General features: G+C 32.3%; 1 protein-coding gene across 1 annotated transcript in view; it reads right to left on the reverse strand.

The window, feature by feature from the left end:
- The window catches only part of LOC114331122 (nose resistant to fluoxetine protein 6-like), a 191440-nt gene extending 175835 nt beyond the window's left edge, over positions 1–15605 (reverse strand). The window contains exons 1-2 of the mRNA XM_028280598.2: positions 15375–15605; positions 9862–10091 (exon numbers count right to left, since the gene is read on the reverse strand). Coding sequence (XP_028136399.2) covers positions 9862–10091; positions 15375–15591 — 447 coding nt within the window. The 5' untranslated portion in view covers positions 15592–15605. The remainder of the gene's footprint in view (positions 1–9861; positions 10092–15374) is intronic.
- Between the last annotated feature and the right edge of the window lie 2520 nt (positions 15606–18125).

The raw sequence follows: 18125 nt of genomic DNA on the forward strand, positions 1-18125 counted from the left end.
ATATCAACATGCTCATTATGTTCAAGACCGATATGTGCTTTAACCCAAACAAAATTAATCGTTTTATTAACTTTATGTAGTTCCAAAAAGCGTTTTGTGATTGCATAGATGATATAATTGGGGGAGTAACTTGGGTAATAAGTCAAAACCAAGGAATTTAAAACAGACAGGGAGTCCGATATAATTACTGCAGAATCAATTGTAGACTGACATACGACAAAGCTTCGCAGATTGCAATAGCTTCAGCACTAAATATAGAAAATGTGCTATCTAATTTGTAGGAATAATTAATATTTTTGGAGGGAATATAAAAAGCACATCCTACACCATCCTCGGACTTGGAAGCATCAGTATAAGTATATAGCCACAGATTCTTCAAAGCTTGCTAGTATTGAGTTTAATAAGTTAATATTAATGTGAACATTATCACTGTATGAGGGTTTTACAATCTTGATATTCAGGAACAATGAATTGTAATCATCAAGGTCTGACAGAGTTGGGCTGGGATAATATAATTCACTAAGGATATCTTGATTTGATTGTAGCGCAGTACACAGTAGTGAAGAATTTTTCTGTGCCTAATATTTATTTGTAAGATCGTATTCATTTAGTATTATTATTCTCGAATATAGACTACTGTTGGTTTTTGATATCTTGAAAAGAAGTTTGTCTGCAAGAAGCTGCCTTCTGTGATTCAAATGAGGCTCAATAGCTTCTACATGAAGAGGATTAACTGGAGTTGTTTTCATGGCACCAAGATATACACGTAGGGCTGAACTCTGCAATACATCTATTTTGTTTAATATCTGTGAAGAAGCAGATCCGTACAGGACACATCCATTATCCAATATTGACCTGATATAGGCACGATAGAAAAGTAATCCGGTTTTAATGGTAGCTCCCCACCAAGTTCTAGTGACCTTTTAGAAAATTTAAACCTTTCATACGTCGGTCTAACATGTAATTGATATGCATTTTCTAAGTCAATTTTCTATCAAGTACCATGCCAAAATATTTGATTGAGTCCTTAAGGGGAAATTGATAAGAACCTAGGGTAATATGACTTAATTTAGGTATGTTGTGTTTACTGAAAACACTATTTGCTGTTAACCATTCATGAACAACACCAAAGATATCTTTAAGAGAAGCGATAGTGGTATTAAATTTCTTATTTTCAGTATATATGCAAAGGTCATCTGCATATTTTACTATTTTAAATGGAATATGATTAAAACTTAATTGGTGTAAATCAACGGTATACAGGTTAAACAGAAAAGGGGTCAAAACTGAGCCTTGTGGAAGTCTTTTATTGTTATTTCTTAGACCTACAATTTTGTTATCAAATATTTTTCAATTTGTATAGCATTTAATAATCATGTTGACCACCTGATTTGGAATGTGAAATAATTTTTACATCTTGTCTTTTAAAATGGGGAGGCAAACATTATCATAAGCACTTTCTACATCTATGAAAACCGCAGAAAGATAATGGTTTCTGGAAAAATTATTGATTATGTCTACCACATCTAGAGAACCAACCCCTTTTTTAAAGAAAATTGATTTTGGCAAGCTAATTTGTTATGGGTTATCCACCATTCTAATCTAACTTTGACAATTATTTCTAAAGTCTTCAAAACACATGACATCAAAGATATTGGCCTATGTGATTGTGCAAAATTGGGATCTTTACCCGGTTTAAGGATTGGTATGACAATAACAGTTCTTAGTATATCTATTTCTGCATCTATAAAAAGAAAATGATTGAAAATATCAAGTAAAACAATGCTTGCAATATTCGCAAGTTTTGTAAGCATGGGATATTTAATATCATCGTAACCTGGAGCGGTGTTAGACCTATTAGTTAGTGCAAAGTTAAGTTCCTCCCGTTTAAATGGATTTAGAAGAAAGTGACTTGAAACTACAGCATTATTTTGGATCTCGGTAGCAGGATTTACTACTGACGAAGGAGCTAATTTGTCAAAAAATTCTTCAATCAAGTCATCATTATAATGATTAATATTTGGAGTATACTTCCTTTGCATTGTCCTCGCTTGGTTTCAAACATTTTTAATAGGTACATTTTTATTTAAGGGGGGTATGGTTTGAAATCAACATATCAAGCACATTTTTGTGAATTTTTTTCGGAGCTATTGTACAATTATTTTATTTTTAAATTAAATAAACATATTAAGTACAATTCAAAGAATATTTAGAAAAAAATGCAATCCAAAATATTGAAAAGTAAGCCATTGGTGACAAATTTTGACAGGCAGCTCACAAAAAAATGGATTTTGCGGTGGACATCAGAACTCGTCACTAGATCATACGAAACAACAAATTCAAAAAGATTTAATTAGCTTATGAGTTTTGCGAGGTCACAGCGTCGAGTTTTTTATTTTTAATGATTTTTGAATTTTTGGTATCACTCAGAAATGAAAAAAATGAAATTTTTGGTAAACATTTTGTGAAAATCAACAGATTTAATATTGTTGAACAAAAAATAAGCAAAAAAAGAAAAATATCTCGACGTTGTTACCTCATGAAATATCTCAAGAAAATCTGTGCAAAATATCAGGTAGATCGGCCGAGCAGTTTTTCAGTTACAATGTCAACCGCATTTGAAAAACCAGTTTTGAGAAAAATGCGTTTAAAGTTTTGACAACTGCATCTTCATCTTCTTATTTGTCTGCCAAATCGTAAAGTGATGCACATTGGAATATGTTTTTTGAATCGAGGAGTAATCTACAAAAGAGAAGGCGAACAGATGTTTAACGTTTCTCAATACGCTCAAGCGTGCTGGCGCGAAGTCGCGGCAAAGCGAGTCGAAGGTAGGGATATTCAACACGCTGTATCTCTGGAAATTTTTCTCCGATTATTTTAAAATTTTCAGAGAATATTCTTGAAATTATGCACTTTTTTAAGGATGAACACCAGTTTTTCCAACTTTCTTTGGCTTTTTGTTTTAGAATTTTTTTCGTTCTTGCTACTACTTCCTGACATCCGTACATTCCGTACAAAATTATCGAAACTAAAATTAGTTTTGTATGTTTTTAAAGCATCTTTTCTTTCGGAAACAACTTGTTCACATTTGAAACCCCACCAAGGAGAAGGTGGTCGCTTAAATTTTGAAAGGTTTGTAGGTCGAAATCGATTGAGAAGATGCAATATTAATACTTTCTATTAGGAACTCATATTTTTCTGTAGTAGGCAAGCTCTCCGAGTAGTTAAGAAAATGTTGTTCAATCAGATCTCAGTACAGGGTCCAATCAGCTTTATTAACATTCCATGTGGACTTCGGAAGAATGTATTGATTCCGGAAATTAACAGAAGAAATATTTATTTGAACTACAAAATGATCCGACCCCAACGTGTCATCCAACACGTCTCAAGTAACTTCTTTTGCTAAATCAGGAGAACATAAAGTAATATCAACACTAGATTGCGTCACACCCAGGCGGGTCAGACAGGTTGATTTGCCATTATTAAGAACAACTAATTTAAGTGTATCAATGGCATTAATAATTTGGAGGCCATTTTTAAGTGAACCCCACAAGCTTCTATGCGCATTCACATCACCGCCTATAATGCAAGGAACTTTAAATTGTTCTAATATTTTACACCAGGCTGTTGAAGTAGAGCGAATATCTGGGGGTCTATAAATTGAAGCAAAAAAAATATCAGATTTATTATATGTAGTTTTAAGTGATTCCACAGACAAGAATATCGTCATTAAAATTTTGTGTAACACAATTTTCTACAAAACGATGTATAGATTTTATAAGTATAGCTACTCCAGCGAAACATATTGGTCGCGCCGAACTATCTTATAACCCTTACAATTACATTGTTTACCGGGTTTAAACCATGTCTCACTCAACAAGTCTCACTCAATATAATTTACATTTAAAAAATATGTTAGGCTGTTTTTATTGGCGACAGCAGATCAACAATTCCATTGCATGATTTTAAATTTATTTAAAGCACTGGACATTATTTGTTAACCTTTTTGTTCCCTCCAATATAGAAATAATTTCTTGATTTATTATTTCGTTATCTAAAGAGTTCAAATCATCCAGTGAATGTATATTTAAAAAAAAAACTAATTACAAAGTTAATCAGAACTTAAGCAATATCTTGATTATCCCTCTCACCACTTTCAGAAGTGGAACGGGGTGGATTAGCAGGTAGAGGTTGAGATGGTCAAAATTTTAAGGTAAACATGGGAGGTGGCTGAACAGAGTTAGAAGAAACAACCGGGGAAGAAATTACTTTTTCCTTTTTATTAGGAACTGAGTAGTTATTCGAGGTTTGGTGAAAAGTTGGATAAGAATTAGTAGCTGTATTTGAAGAAGATTGCGCAGCTGATGAGTAAATATTATTTTGTATAATCTCTGGAACATTTTTATCGAAGTTGGATAAAATTGAAAACCTATTTTGACCTAAAGACTCTGAGTACCAGTTTTCGTTAATTTCCTTGGTCTCTATAAAAAAATCTTATTTTTGATCATAATATTTTTAATTTTTTGTTATTTTTGGTAAGAAGGACAGTTTTTGGAAACCGAAACATGATCATTACTCTTGCAATGAATGCAGCTAATATCTGTACTATCGCATGAGTGATTTTCCTCTGTATTAACTCCACAACGAATACACACATTTTGAGAGCTTCTACATTGTTTTGAAATGTGGCCGTATCTCAAACACCTATAGCATTGCGTGACTCTACCTACAAATTGTTCTACTGGAGAAAAACACAATTAGTAATAATATATTGAGCCAGTACATTACCATCAAAAGATATAATAACATATCGTTTTGCAACATACTCCACTGTGTCGTTTTTTTTTTTCACTTTTCGATGCATACGTTTAATATCTAATATACGAGAAGGGAATTCTATATTTTCGTGTAAGTAGACGTTGTCAAATTGAGTGTCAATATCACGGAAACCCTTGCTTTCTACTAAATGACCCGGAATAAAGGCTGGTAAATTTTCTTCCTTTAGTTAAGTATTATTAATAAGATTATTTGCATCATGTATCGAAGCTACAGATACCTTAATCCTATTTCTACCAAATCCCCTTACTTGAAGGATATAGGCAATTCCTAATTTCTTATATAAAATATGGCCTATCGAGATTGGATAAATACGAGAAAGTTCGGTGTTATTATTCGGTGTTATAATAATTTTTTCTATATAAACAAAAATATTTTGTAAATTATACTTAGCTGAATTAACGTCGAATATTCTACTGGGCACCACTTTTTTTCCATACTCGAATCCATAAATTCCGTTGAACTATCGTTTTTAGACGCACTTAAGAGTGTTCTAGGATCTACATCATCCCCCATAGGGCACAATAACAAATTTCTAGTACTATGCGTGTTTTTTTATATAAACACTACAGTTCAAGAACGAGTTGAATATAACTAGATTTAAATTACACGGTAAATTGCTTAAAAACCAACTAAATTAAACTTTAAAATTCAGAGAGCTTTAAAATGCGATTCTACACTTTGACAGTTATTTGACAATTCGGATAATAAACTTCATTATGATACACATTTTCATTACGATACAGATTTTTAACAAATAGAATCGCGATATGGCATTCTCGATGAAGGTGTCACAAACGCAGTGAACAATGGCGGGTCAAATACATATTCTTTGACAGTTCTCAATATAGTGTAGGAAACAGAGGTTGAACCTCGCAAAATGGACACAAGTCCGGTTTTATTTTTTTTCTGGTATATCAAGGGGTGCTTATTATGAGACTAACTTTTTCCTAAAAAATTTCGCCCCGGAAGCCCAATTTTCATCCCTTTAAAGGGGGTAATTTTTGGTTTTTGCAAAACGTAGCCCTTCCTGTACGTTGTGCAAAAAATTTACTTAATAGTAAATGAAGAGGACTATATTTCCTACTATTTATTTCCCAACAGCATTATGTCTAGCACTCACCGTTTAGCGGGGGTGGCGCCTAAAAGTTAACAAATTTTTAAAAAAGATGTTTTAAAAAAAACTTATTTTTGCCTAGCTGTAATGAAAATTAAGAACAAACGCTGCGGCAATTAATTACAAATAAGTGGCTGATTTTTTGGTATAGGTTTCATTTAAGGGCAATTGCAAATTTTTTAATCACAGGATGTTACATTTTAAAAAACCTCTTTTTATACCATCTGAACCGCCTATGCTAGAGTAAAAAAACTTTCAGCGATTATCCACGTACTGGTGTTATTTACAAATTTCTATAATGCACCCCCATTTTTTTCCAGAATCACCCAAAAAAAAAGGAGAATTAATAAAGAAAGTGATTTTCTTGGAATCCTTCACAAACCATGCCCTTTATTAAAATGCTTCATATACCATTTTGTGCACGTTATTATTACCCATACATGGACACAAAAAGCGGTTTCTTCATGCAACCACTGTAGCCAAAAAAAATTAATAAAAGGGGGGTTGAAAAAATTTTTTTCTTGGCTTTTTGACCCATATGGACATAGGCTTTTTTATAAATATATAGGATTATTGCAAGTTCCCTGCGGAAACTACCCATATCCTTGAAAATAAACCGCAGAACCTACCCCTATCCCTTGGAGAGCATGTTTTTACGATTTTCTTATTACCTATGCATTTTTTTAAAACAAAACTTATAAAGAATTAAAGACCACTATTTTCTCTACAAATAAGGTCCTATGCATTTTTTTCGTATAGGCAACCGTTACGGCACAGTAGCGGCGTAAACCTCAGAAATGCTTTGGCGGGCTCCAGTTTTTATTTTTTTTTTTCGTCACCTATTCATTTTATTGATAACGTACTTATGGAAAATAAAAGAACACACTGTCTGCTACACATTATGACCTATGCAAATTTTATTTTCTTTGCACCCTAAAGCCACAGTGGTGGCCCAAAATCAATTTTTGATTATTTTCTTTATTAATTCTCCTTTTTTTGGGGTGGTTTCGGGAAAAATATGGGGGTGCATTATACAAATTTGTAAATAACACCAGTACATGGATAATCACTGAAAGTTTTTTTACTCTAGCATAAGTGGTTCAGATGGTACAAAAAGGGGTTTTTTAAAATGTAACACCCTGTTTGCAATTTCCCTTAAATAAAACCTATACCAAAAAATCAGCGACTTCTTTGTGATTAATTTCCGCAGGGTTTCTTCTTAATTTTCAGTACAGTTAGGGAAAAACAAACAATTTTTTTTAAAAACGTCTTTTTTACAATTTGTCAATTTTGGGGCACCACCCCCGCTAAACGGTGGGTGATAGACATATGCTGTCGGGAAATAAATAGTAGGAAATATAGTCCTCTTCATTTTACTGTTAAGTAAATTTTTTGCAAAACATACAAGAAGGGCTAGGTTTCGCAAAAACCACAAATTACCCCCTTTAAAGGGATGAAAAAGGGGGTTTCGGGGCGAATTTTTTTTAAGAAAAAGTTAGTCTCATAATAAGCACGCCTTGATATACCAGAAAAAAAAAATTAAATCGGACTTGTGTCCATTTTGCGAGGTTCAATCTCTGTTTCCTACACTAATATGTAAACTGGCAAACTACTTAATTTGTTTGCGTTACAAAATTAATAAATTTGAATATATTTTTTGTTGTGAATGATCATAGAAAAAATTGTGTACACAACTTGCATTTAATTATCATTATGAAGCTCGTACTCTATATCCCTCATACTCGCTTCATAATGATCATCATTAAATGCTCGTTGCATAATATACTATAATATATCAAAACGTTTTGGAAACAGTGTAGTGATACAAATGCAAATATTATATTTACTTTTTATAAACATATGAAACCAAATAAAATTTAGTGATTTATAAAACCAAATAAACAATAAATGAAAATAAACCGAATACGACAAAATGTGCTAATGTCACTGTCACTTTAAATCATAAATGTCAAAATTCAAAGTAAACAAGGTATCAGCGATATGTCATGTTGTTTATCCTTGTTTAGATTATTGTGGTGTCTATGGACAAGCGACTTAATTTTGTGTTTTTAAACAATACTAAGCTGTGTTTTTAAACCAAGAGGAGTAAACTAAAAAGACAGATTCACTCCCAAGAACGTCACTACAAATATCACCAAATACATCTTCTTTTTTGGTTGATGATATCGACCTTTGACGGTAATCCATAAATATTATATTATACTAATATGTCTCTATATAATTCTAAAAATAACTGTTTTTGATATACAAAACAGACTAAAAATCTAAAAATTAAAGGAATAACGCAGAAAATACAAAAAACGCTAATATAACTTAATTAACCTATGAAATGTCAGTAGTGTGCCAATTTTATAAATCTCATCATTAGTGTCAAAATTTGATAAGAGTGGAGTAAACTTGCCTGAGGTTGGACCAATTACAAATAGGCATTACGGCGCGGGAAATTTAAATTACTTGTAACATTACAAACGCCACATCTTTGATATTTTATTTTTAAATAATTATTTTACTTTATTTTCTTTAATATTCCATTAGTAATTATTTCCTTCTATTTGTTTTACCAGTTTTCTTCGTTAAAAACTCGTTGACGCCCTCTTTTATTATCCTCTTTTATTACCCTCTTTTATTATCTTCTATTTACTATATGTCTTTTTATTTAAATCGTCAACTGAACATACTGAATATACCCCGTATTCTTAGACTGTACATATTTGTCTTTCAATACGGAACATGCCTGATACTTCATAGTACTTGGTCGTCATTTCAAATGTCGTTTTCAATGACAGTGTCACTTCGTCCCTACTCCCTGACAGAAATTGAAAATGGAAGGGAAAAATTAATCCTTAAAAAGGCATGTAATTTGAAAATTAAATCATTTTGTTCCATCAAATCATCTCTTTTAGGGTAAGAATAATATTATATTGTAATTACATTTCTACATATAACAGTCTTTCTAATGTTTTTTATATCTAACCTAACCCCAATGTCAAACCATGCGTTCTGATATTTTAGTTTTAAATATATTATCTTTTTAATTTACATATATGTACGTTGAGTAATCAAAATTTTAACTATTCTCTTCATCTAAATTTCATTTAATTTATTCTTGTCATCTGCTACTTTTTCTGACGATTAGAACGGCAGAGGGCACACGTTGGTTTTTCTTCTTGATGATTGATATGTGTCTCCATTTTATAGTTTTTGGGAATAAGATCACCGTTCTCCCTCCGGGAGTTTCAACAACCCTCAAATCGCCGGCGATAGAACAACGAGGACATGGCATCCATACTGCAACCACAACAACTAGACTGCAACGACCAACATCGGTAGGCCTGGTGGAGTACAGCCTTTAGAACCCCAGAGCCCGTTGCAGAACCAGCAGCAGTACTACCATACGACATCAAGAAGTTATCATCAGCTACCAAAAGCCATAAGTATAATCCAGAATTGTTAGTTTTTGGCAAGAATTTGAATACATTTGTTAATGCAATTTACTAAGTCATATTTTTGTTATATCTTTATGAACAATAAACATGATTAGTTAAAAATATTGTTTTGTTTGCTTTCATTCCAAACTTTCATAGTTGATTTCTAAGATTAGACAAGACGAACACACACCTGAGTGACTCAGCTAAGCTAAGGGACTAACGATGGCTATCTTGGTTGGTTGAGGTAATATTTTCGAATATTATTTCAATTAGCTGGGGTAGTCCATCGCTTACTCGTTACATACTCCTATTGGTTTAAAAACAGACTATAATTTCTGTGACTTAAACAGAGACCTAGTATAAAAAGTAATTCGTGAATAATGTCATGCGTGGGAACAGTTAGAGTGGAAGAACTTTTTTATAGTAGTTTATTTATATCTATGTATCAAAACTACTCACATCCATTTTACTCCACATCGTTAAGTTAGAATGGCGAATATATGTATCATTTTCAGATGCTAAATTCACTGTAAAAGGTGGCTTTAAAGTAAATTTCACCAAACAATATTTTCCGTAAAACGGTTCCTCCTCATACAGAACCTTTACATTGATACATTCGTCGAAGTTTCCGAAATCGTAATTTGTACCATCAAGAAAGCCACTGGGGAACTTTGTGGTTGAATCTAACACTAAAATAAGAGAAAAAAAAGTGTTAGAATATACTTAACTACTCTGTTACTAATTTTACTGGATAAAATATGTGTTTATTTGAATTGGCACTAGGGACGGGATGAAAGAGCGATTTTTCTGCGGGGCGGGACTTAAGACGAGACTGGTGCTTTGGCTCGCAAGACTATTTCCAGACATTTCCAGGGATTCCTGGCAAGTAAGATTATGGTTTTATTTTGAAGGATTTTCCATAGTGTTTGCTAAATTTGAAGTATAACGCGCCACAAAAGAGTATCTTTGATAAAGTTTTCAGTTTGAGGCTATTTTGTGGCGCGTTTTACTTCAAGTTTAGCAAATACTATGCAAAAAGTTTTCAAAATAAAACTAGAATTTTATTTTCTATCAAAATAAAAATAAATTCTTTCGCCACGTAATAGTCTTATTATACTAAGAGACGCTATAGGTGAAATTTGCTACTCATTTTAAGCACCATAAGGGTCTAAAACCTAAATACTAGAACCTAAAAGAAAACGTATGAACAATGTGGCGTCACTTTTTAGTGGCACATGCGTCGACAGTGGCGTATCAAACTTTCCACTTATGGACGGAATAAATGAATTAAAAGGTACCCTCACTCACTACCAGAATTGAATTTTTTTCATTGTTTTAAGTTCTATGTGATTAAAAAATAAGACCCAACCTAGTTTTAACCCACCAGTGCCTTGCCCACCATCAAAAACTTAATTTTTAGTTTATATTTTTTTAGGTGGGGTGCAATTAATTTTAAAATTTGGCTGCACGTCTAATTTTGTTTAATCGTGTTAATTTTATCAAACACTATATTTCTAATTTTTTTCAGATTTTTCCGTAAGGTTCGCCACCTTCAAAAATCCAAAAAGCTGTTTTTTAGGGGGTTTGAACGTAGTTCCCATGAATTTTGAATTTTAAATGTTCTGTAGGACTCAGTTACTTTAATTTACATATACCCTATAAAAAACATTGATCTGATCTATTTTGAAGTCTATAAAATACGGAAAATCCCCAAAACCCTCGTAAAAAAACAGTGTTTCGGATTTTTGAAGGTGGCGAACTTTACGGAAATATAATCAGAAATAAACAAATAAACGGATCAGAAAAGAAATAATAAACAGCCAGAAAACTAACATAATATATCACAAGGAAATATCTTTAGATCAATATCAGTTGTAAATTGCAGTAGTTCTTGATTTATCCTTTTTTGAACGTTAAAATTTGTTTCTCATTTTCTTATTGTGAAGAGATTGTTGTTGTCATCTTGTCATCTTCGACAAACAACTCAAATGGTCTAAATTTATTGAAAACTAAAAAACCATATCTCCATCTAACCAAGCAATGGGGAGCTGATTCCCAAACATTTTACAGAACTCTAATTCGTTCTTAACTAGATTATGATGCAGTTTTTCTGATTTTTGAAGTGGCGAACCTTACGGAAATATCTGAAAAAAATTAGAAATATAGTGTTTGATATTATAAAAAATATATAAACCTACGGGTCTATAAAAAATAGACATGTTTTATAGAAGCCTCAACTATGCGTGTAAATTTTTTGAAATTTAAAAATTGGTTGCATCCCAGCTAAAAAAAAACGAAAAATGAAGTTTTTGATTATGGGGGAAGGGAGAAGGGGCTAGTAGGTTAAAATTAAGTTGAGTTTTATTTTTTAATGATATGGAACTTAAAAAAAATGGAATAAAAGTTTAATTCTGGTAGTGAGGGAGGGCACCTTTTAGTTTATTTATCGCGTCCACAAGTGTACAGTTAGATGCGCCACTGTCGACGCACGTGCCACTAAAAACTGACGGCACACTGTTTATACGTTTTCTTTTAGGCTCTACTATTTAAGTTTTATACTCTTATCGTGCCTAAAATGGTTATAGCCCAGTCGGGATAGCATTTGACCTTGCATTACGAGATGCCTCAAATTTTATTTTTTTAATCATTAGGGGGGGGTCAATAGTAGTCTAAATAAATAGTAGTCTAATAAATAAATCTTTGACTTAATTTGACCGTTGAGTTAGGCGCCATCTTGATTTTAAACGAGAATTGTTTTTGCTCAATATCTCCGCCATTTTCAACTTTTCGACAAAAAGTGTAGAAACTGAAATTATTGCAAATGCGGTTTTCTATAATTTCGTTTATTATAATTTTTTTCGTGCGGTCGACATTTTCCGAGTTTGGGGGAAAAATAGAGACTGTTAGAACATAATTATTGATTTATTGAATTATCTCGTTTATTATTAGTTTTACGACAAATTTGAACCTGTACAAAAATAAAGAGAATTACATTTTGTACAATTTTGATCTCTTTAATTTTTTTTATAAAATCAATATTTAACATCTGGTAAGACCGGATTAATTTTATAGCAATTGTTTTTGTTCAATATCTCCGCCATTTTCAACTTTTCGACAAAAAGTGTAAGGACTGAAATGGTTGCAATTACGATTTACTACAATTTTTGGAGAAACCAGTGGCGGGTCTTCGAGGGGGGGGGCGGGACAATTTCCCCCGACAGGGTCCAAATTTAAAAAAAATTGTTGAAACATTATAATAAATGGAATAAAATAATAATAAAATAATAAATAATAAAATAAATTAAAATGGAATAAAAGTTTAATTCTGGTAGTGAGGGAGGGCACCTTTTAGTTTATTTATCGCGTCCACAAGTGTACAGTTAGATGCGCCACTGTCGACGCACGTGCCACTAAAAACTGACGGCACACTGTTTATACGTTTTCTTTTAGGCTCTACTATTTAAGTTTTATACTCTTATCGTGCCTAAAATGGTTATAGCCCAGTCGGGATAGCATTTGACCTTGCATTACGAGATGCCTCAAATTTTATTTTTTTGAATCATTAGGGGGGGTCAATAGTAGTCTAAATAAATAGTAGTCTAATAAATAAATCTTTGACTTAATTTTACCGTTGAGTTAGGCGCCATCTTGATTTTAAACGAGAATTGTTTTTGCTCAATATCTCCGCCATTTTCAACTTTTCGACAAAAAGTGTAGAAACTGAAATTATTGCAAATGCGGTTTTCTATAATTTCGTTTATTATAATTTTTTTCGTGCGGTCGACATTTTCCGAGTTTGGGGGAAAAATAGAGACTGTTAGAGCATAATTATTGATTTATTGAATTATCTCGTTTATTATTAGTTTTACGACAAATTTGAACCTGTACAAAAATAAAGAGAATTACATTTTGTACAATTTTGATCTCTTTAATTTTTTTTATAAAATCAATATTTAACATCTGGTAAGACCGGATTAATTTTATAGCAATTGTTTTTGTTCAATATCTCCGCCATTTTCAACTTTTCGACAAAAAGTGTAAGGACTGAAATTGTTGCAATTACGATTTACTACAATTTTTGGAGAGACCAGTGGCGGGTCTTCAAGGGGGGGTGGGGCAATTTCCCCCGACAGGGTCCAAAATTTTAAAAAAATTGTTGAAATATTAAAATGTGTTAGCTAACATGAAACTTAATTATCGACAGACAAATTCAACCAATAAAACCCGCTAGTTAATAAAATTAAGTGAACTTACTGCATATAAGTTATTATTTATGTCTTTTATGTACTTAGTTTGGTTGGTGTTTCTTTTATCTACAATTATGTCGTAAAGTTAATAATAAATGGGACAATTCAATAATTGTGCTTCCCCTCCGCTTCCACTTCCCCCTTAACTCGGAGAATATTGATCGCATAAAAAAATTGCGGAAAAGAAACTGTAGGAACATGTTGTAGTCGACAACATTATTATTATAACAAAACTAAAGCATCTTTGTTACTTCTTGGTAATGCGTTATTAGGTTTCTCTACTCGAGTTAGATCGGATTAAAAATTATGAAAATTGCTGTATTAAATCCGAGAAAACATTTTTTTACGTGTACCGATTTTGAACTGAATTTAATTTAATCTCATAGTTACCGAGATATTCTCTTTGTTTAATAGCCGAAAATATTTTATAACTTTTAAACATTCCTGATGCCGCTCAAATAGTTTGATTTCGATTATATAAACTGTATTAGAGAGATGAAGTGCTTTTTTATACGAAAAAAAATTGGCAAATTTTTTTGTTGTTTCATTTTTTTGTGAAAGATTTAAAAATATATATAATTAAAAAAAATAGATTACAAAATTATAATGCAAAATCTATTAAGTTGATTTTAATTTCAGTGTACTTACTGTTTCATTATATTATAAAGATTTCATAGTCGAATTATGAAGATCCTAAGTGCAATCTAAGTAAATGAAAAACATTGAATACGAATTTCCCTCCCTTTTTTTATTTCGTTGCATCAGAATAACAACGTTATATCTGCAATTTTTGTCTAAACTGAGATTTTTATGTAACTTGGTTTTATTTTATGTTCTTCACCTTAATATGATAACAGCAACGACATCTATTAACAGGTGGCTGAAATACGTGAGTTACAAGGTTCTATCTGAGTTTCTATCTTAAATGTTGATAAGTTAACAAAGTTCTAACTGACATAAAAAACAGTCAATTAAGTACACAAGGTCCTATCTGCAAGAACTAAAAGTGTTTATAAGTTGGCAATAAGATTTTATCAAATAACTTCAAGTTGTTTTATTCTATAGTTATTGTTAAACAAGTGTATATGTGGAAAATAAACCTTTACTAAATAAGTTTAAATCAATTCTTAAATCAGAACTCCTTTGTATTAACTATTGAAGGAACCTTTTACGGTTAATAAAAATATATTTTTTTTGAATTTACATTGTTAACACATACAGGTGGCGATAATAGCAAAATAAATACATAACAGAAACTTTAAACAGTCATAACTAAAAATGGCACCTGAGGCAAATAGAACTTTGTTATTCTAATGCAACGATTTGTTGCTATTTTGCAGCACGAATAATAAATTAAAACATTTTTAACCAGTTACATCTCATGGACTATTCAATAATTTATCTTTATTTTATTTCGTTACGACTTTGTTCCAAATGGAATCGTTTTAGGGTTATATGAGTAAGCAAGGAAAGTTAAAAAAAATATTTTAATCATTTTATTAATTTTCCAGGTTTATATACGAGGAATAAAGTCAATTATTAGTATTAAAGTTATCGCAAAACTGTTTCTGCAAAAATCCGAATGCCGCCTATCATATTCAAATTTAATATAGACGTTTTTTCACAGATCCGCCCTTGTCTATTAATAGTTGCATAAAATATGCAAAATATTCTCTGTGCATATTTTTCAGAGTCTGGTAATAATCTTTAAAGAAAAGTACTTACTTTCTGTAGCCCACAGAGTATACTTCTTCACTTCTTCGACAACAAACACGCTATGTCGCTTGCAAATCTCATTATTTGAATTAACAGTTGGTATATAAACCTCCAAAAAATTTGTTGTTACGTTTTCCTTAAATATTATAGTATCCAAAGGATGGGCACTACTGTGTGACCAAAACACGTAGAGCCAAAATACCAAAAGCAAACACAGAATACTCATTTTAAAAAAGTACAACTAAGAACAAATATTCGTATTTAGTATCGATTGAAACAATTGTATATGATACACATGATTGAGCAAGGAAATTAGCAGAAAAAATAAAAAATGTGGTTAATTAGGAAAGAAACTAATCGTATCACTAACAACATAAAATACCAGGTGCATTCAATATAAAATGGTTTTCGTTCCCCATAATCATTTCCTTTGTCTTTATCCTTACCTTGCTGACTGCTATGCCATCAGACTAAAACGAAAATCATTGTCTGAGTCTGTATAGGTTTGAATCTACCAACGTGCGCATAGACCAAATAGTGAAAGCAGCATTAAGTCGATAGAATGGGTGCGTTCGGACGACCACAGCGACTGGACAGCTGAGCCAGCAGTAGCTGTCAGACGTCACCGCTGGCAGTCATCCGCTGAGAGATTTACTAAGCTTTCCCTATCACGGCTGGATACAACCACTCAGCCGATTTCTGCTGACAGTCATCCGCTATGGTCGTCCGAACGCACCCAATGAAACTTTCAACCATTATAAATCAACAAAAAAGTTTTGCCGTTCTTTATAAGTGGTCAAAGAACGGAGGTAAACGAAGTGAGAGAACTAAAAGACATAGAAAAGGATACATGGATTTCTAACAAAATGGGTGTGATGCGGCAGAATAAATATAAGCTTTGAAGGGTAGTTTACGTAACTTTTGAAGTGTTATGGAAATATGCTAACTGGAAATTCAAGAGAATTTATCAGTAGGGCTCAGGGAAGGATTAGGCCAATTTGCATGCCCTGGTAAGACGGTACCTAATGAAATACTTGAATGAAAAAGAAAATAAATTAATATAAGGAGTAATGAAAAGAAAGGGAAATACTGACCGAGAAGATATTACTGAGAACGTATAAGGGCGCCAGGGAAGGATTGAATGAATTCTTCGCCGAATGACTTATATTGCTGCACCTAACTAATACTTTTATAGATACTAGAAATAGTGGGATAATAAAACATATAAGTATGTACAACCCAATTTAATTAAAAACCTATATACCATATACCCTATATACAATTTTTACACTAGCTAATTCCTGACGTACTAGGCTAGTACGCTCCTGTCTACAACGCAGCTTTTACAGTAAGAAAAAAATGTATTGAATTTATTACAAAGATAGTTAATTATTGATCTACCTATGTATATACAAAACTGACTATTAATGAGGATTAATATTGGTTGACAATCCCGAATCTGATCGGAGGTGACAACCTGACTACAATACCTGACAAATGGAATAAATGTTATTAAATAAGGGAATCTACCCTAGATATTGTGCACAACATCGTCATAGGTCATAATCCCCAACCATTTTAAATCAAAGATATGAACTGTGAAAAGATTACATTTGTTGAACAATGTTGAATATTACTATGTTAACTATATTTTTAAGGAAAAATGAAGGTATATTATTATTATAGGGCTTATTTTTAAGTTATTGACACAAAAATAGTAATTGAAAAATATTATTTTAACCTGTCGCTACAACGTAGGCGTGTTGCTTCTTCAAATCCTGTGAAGCTGATGGTGGGAGCGCCAAATAAGGTATCCTCCGTTTTCGCTCAACCCTTGGGAGATACTCCACCAAAAGAAGGTATGACAAGGAGGTACTTTCCCAGTATCAAAAAACTCAACTGCTATTCCAAAGAACCAAAAAAAAAACCCATCCAAATTACATCCAAAAGAATCCCCAAAATAATGTTTCATTCCATAAAGGTAAACTAAAGTTTTGATCGACTTAATTTCCTATCTTACCTTCTTTTTCCGTGACCATTGCTTTTCAAAAAGTATTGGAAACAAAACTCTTCTTTTTCACTCCACAAATCCAAAACAAAATAATAATAATTCCTTCCAACGTAAACTGCTCTTCTATAAACGAATGTTTTAACCGAAAATAGTATTCTTTAAACAATGGCCACGGAAGAATTTATTTGTTGATCCAACGAGATTGGAAATTCAAGTCACAACCCGCTCCGCTGGGCGATATGATATGCCCCTCCGTCGGAAGCCGTACAGCCACACGCTAAGACCAGAATTCCCCAAACATATTACCAACCTTATATTATATTTGGTCCCAAATTTAGGTAACCCGTTCTAAGCACGAACGCATAACTGGTTGCATACTTATTAGGTGGCTTATAGGAATAAATATAATATTATCGTAACGATGGCACTCATCGTTACATCTAAAAACTATCTAAATACTTTCTATGCAGAGAAAGAACAAATTATGGAAGTTCAAAGAACGAATTATTGAAATAATGTGGAGCAGCAATGACAGAACAATTAACAACATTAATTTATTAACAAAATTATAAAACACAATAAAATACCAGAATAATGGAGAACGAGCGAACTAATTCTAATACAGTCGAACCCGATTATTAGAATACCGGTTATAGGAATATCCCGGTTTAAGGAATAGAAATTTGTGGTCCCGAAACGTTATTACTATCCACCAATGATCGGTTATTGGAATATCCCGGTGATAGCAA

The sequence above is a fragment of the Diabrotica virgifera genome, chromosome 4, assembly GCF_917563875.1.
Source record: "Diabrotica virgifera virgifera chromosome 4, PGI_DIABVI_V3a".
Taxonomy (NCBI): domain Eukaryota; kingdom Metazoa; phylum Arthropoda; class Insecta; order Coleoptera; family Chrysomelidae; genus Diabrotica; species Diabrotica virgifera.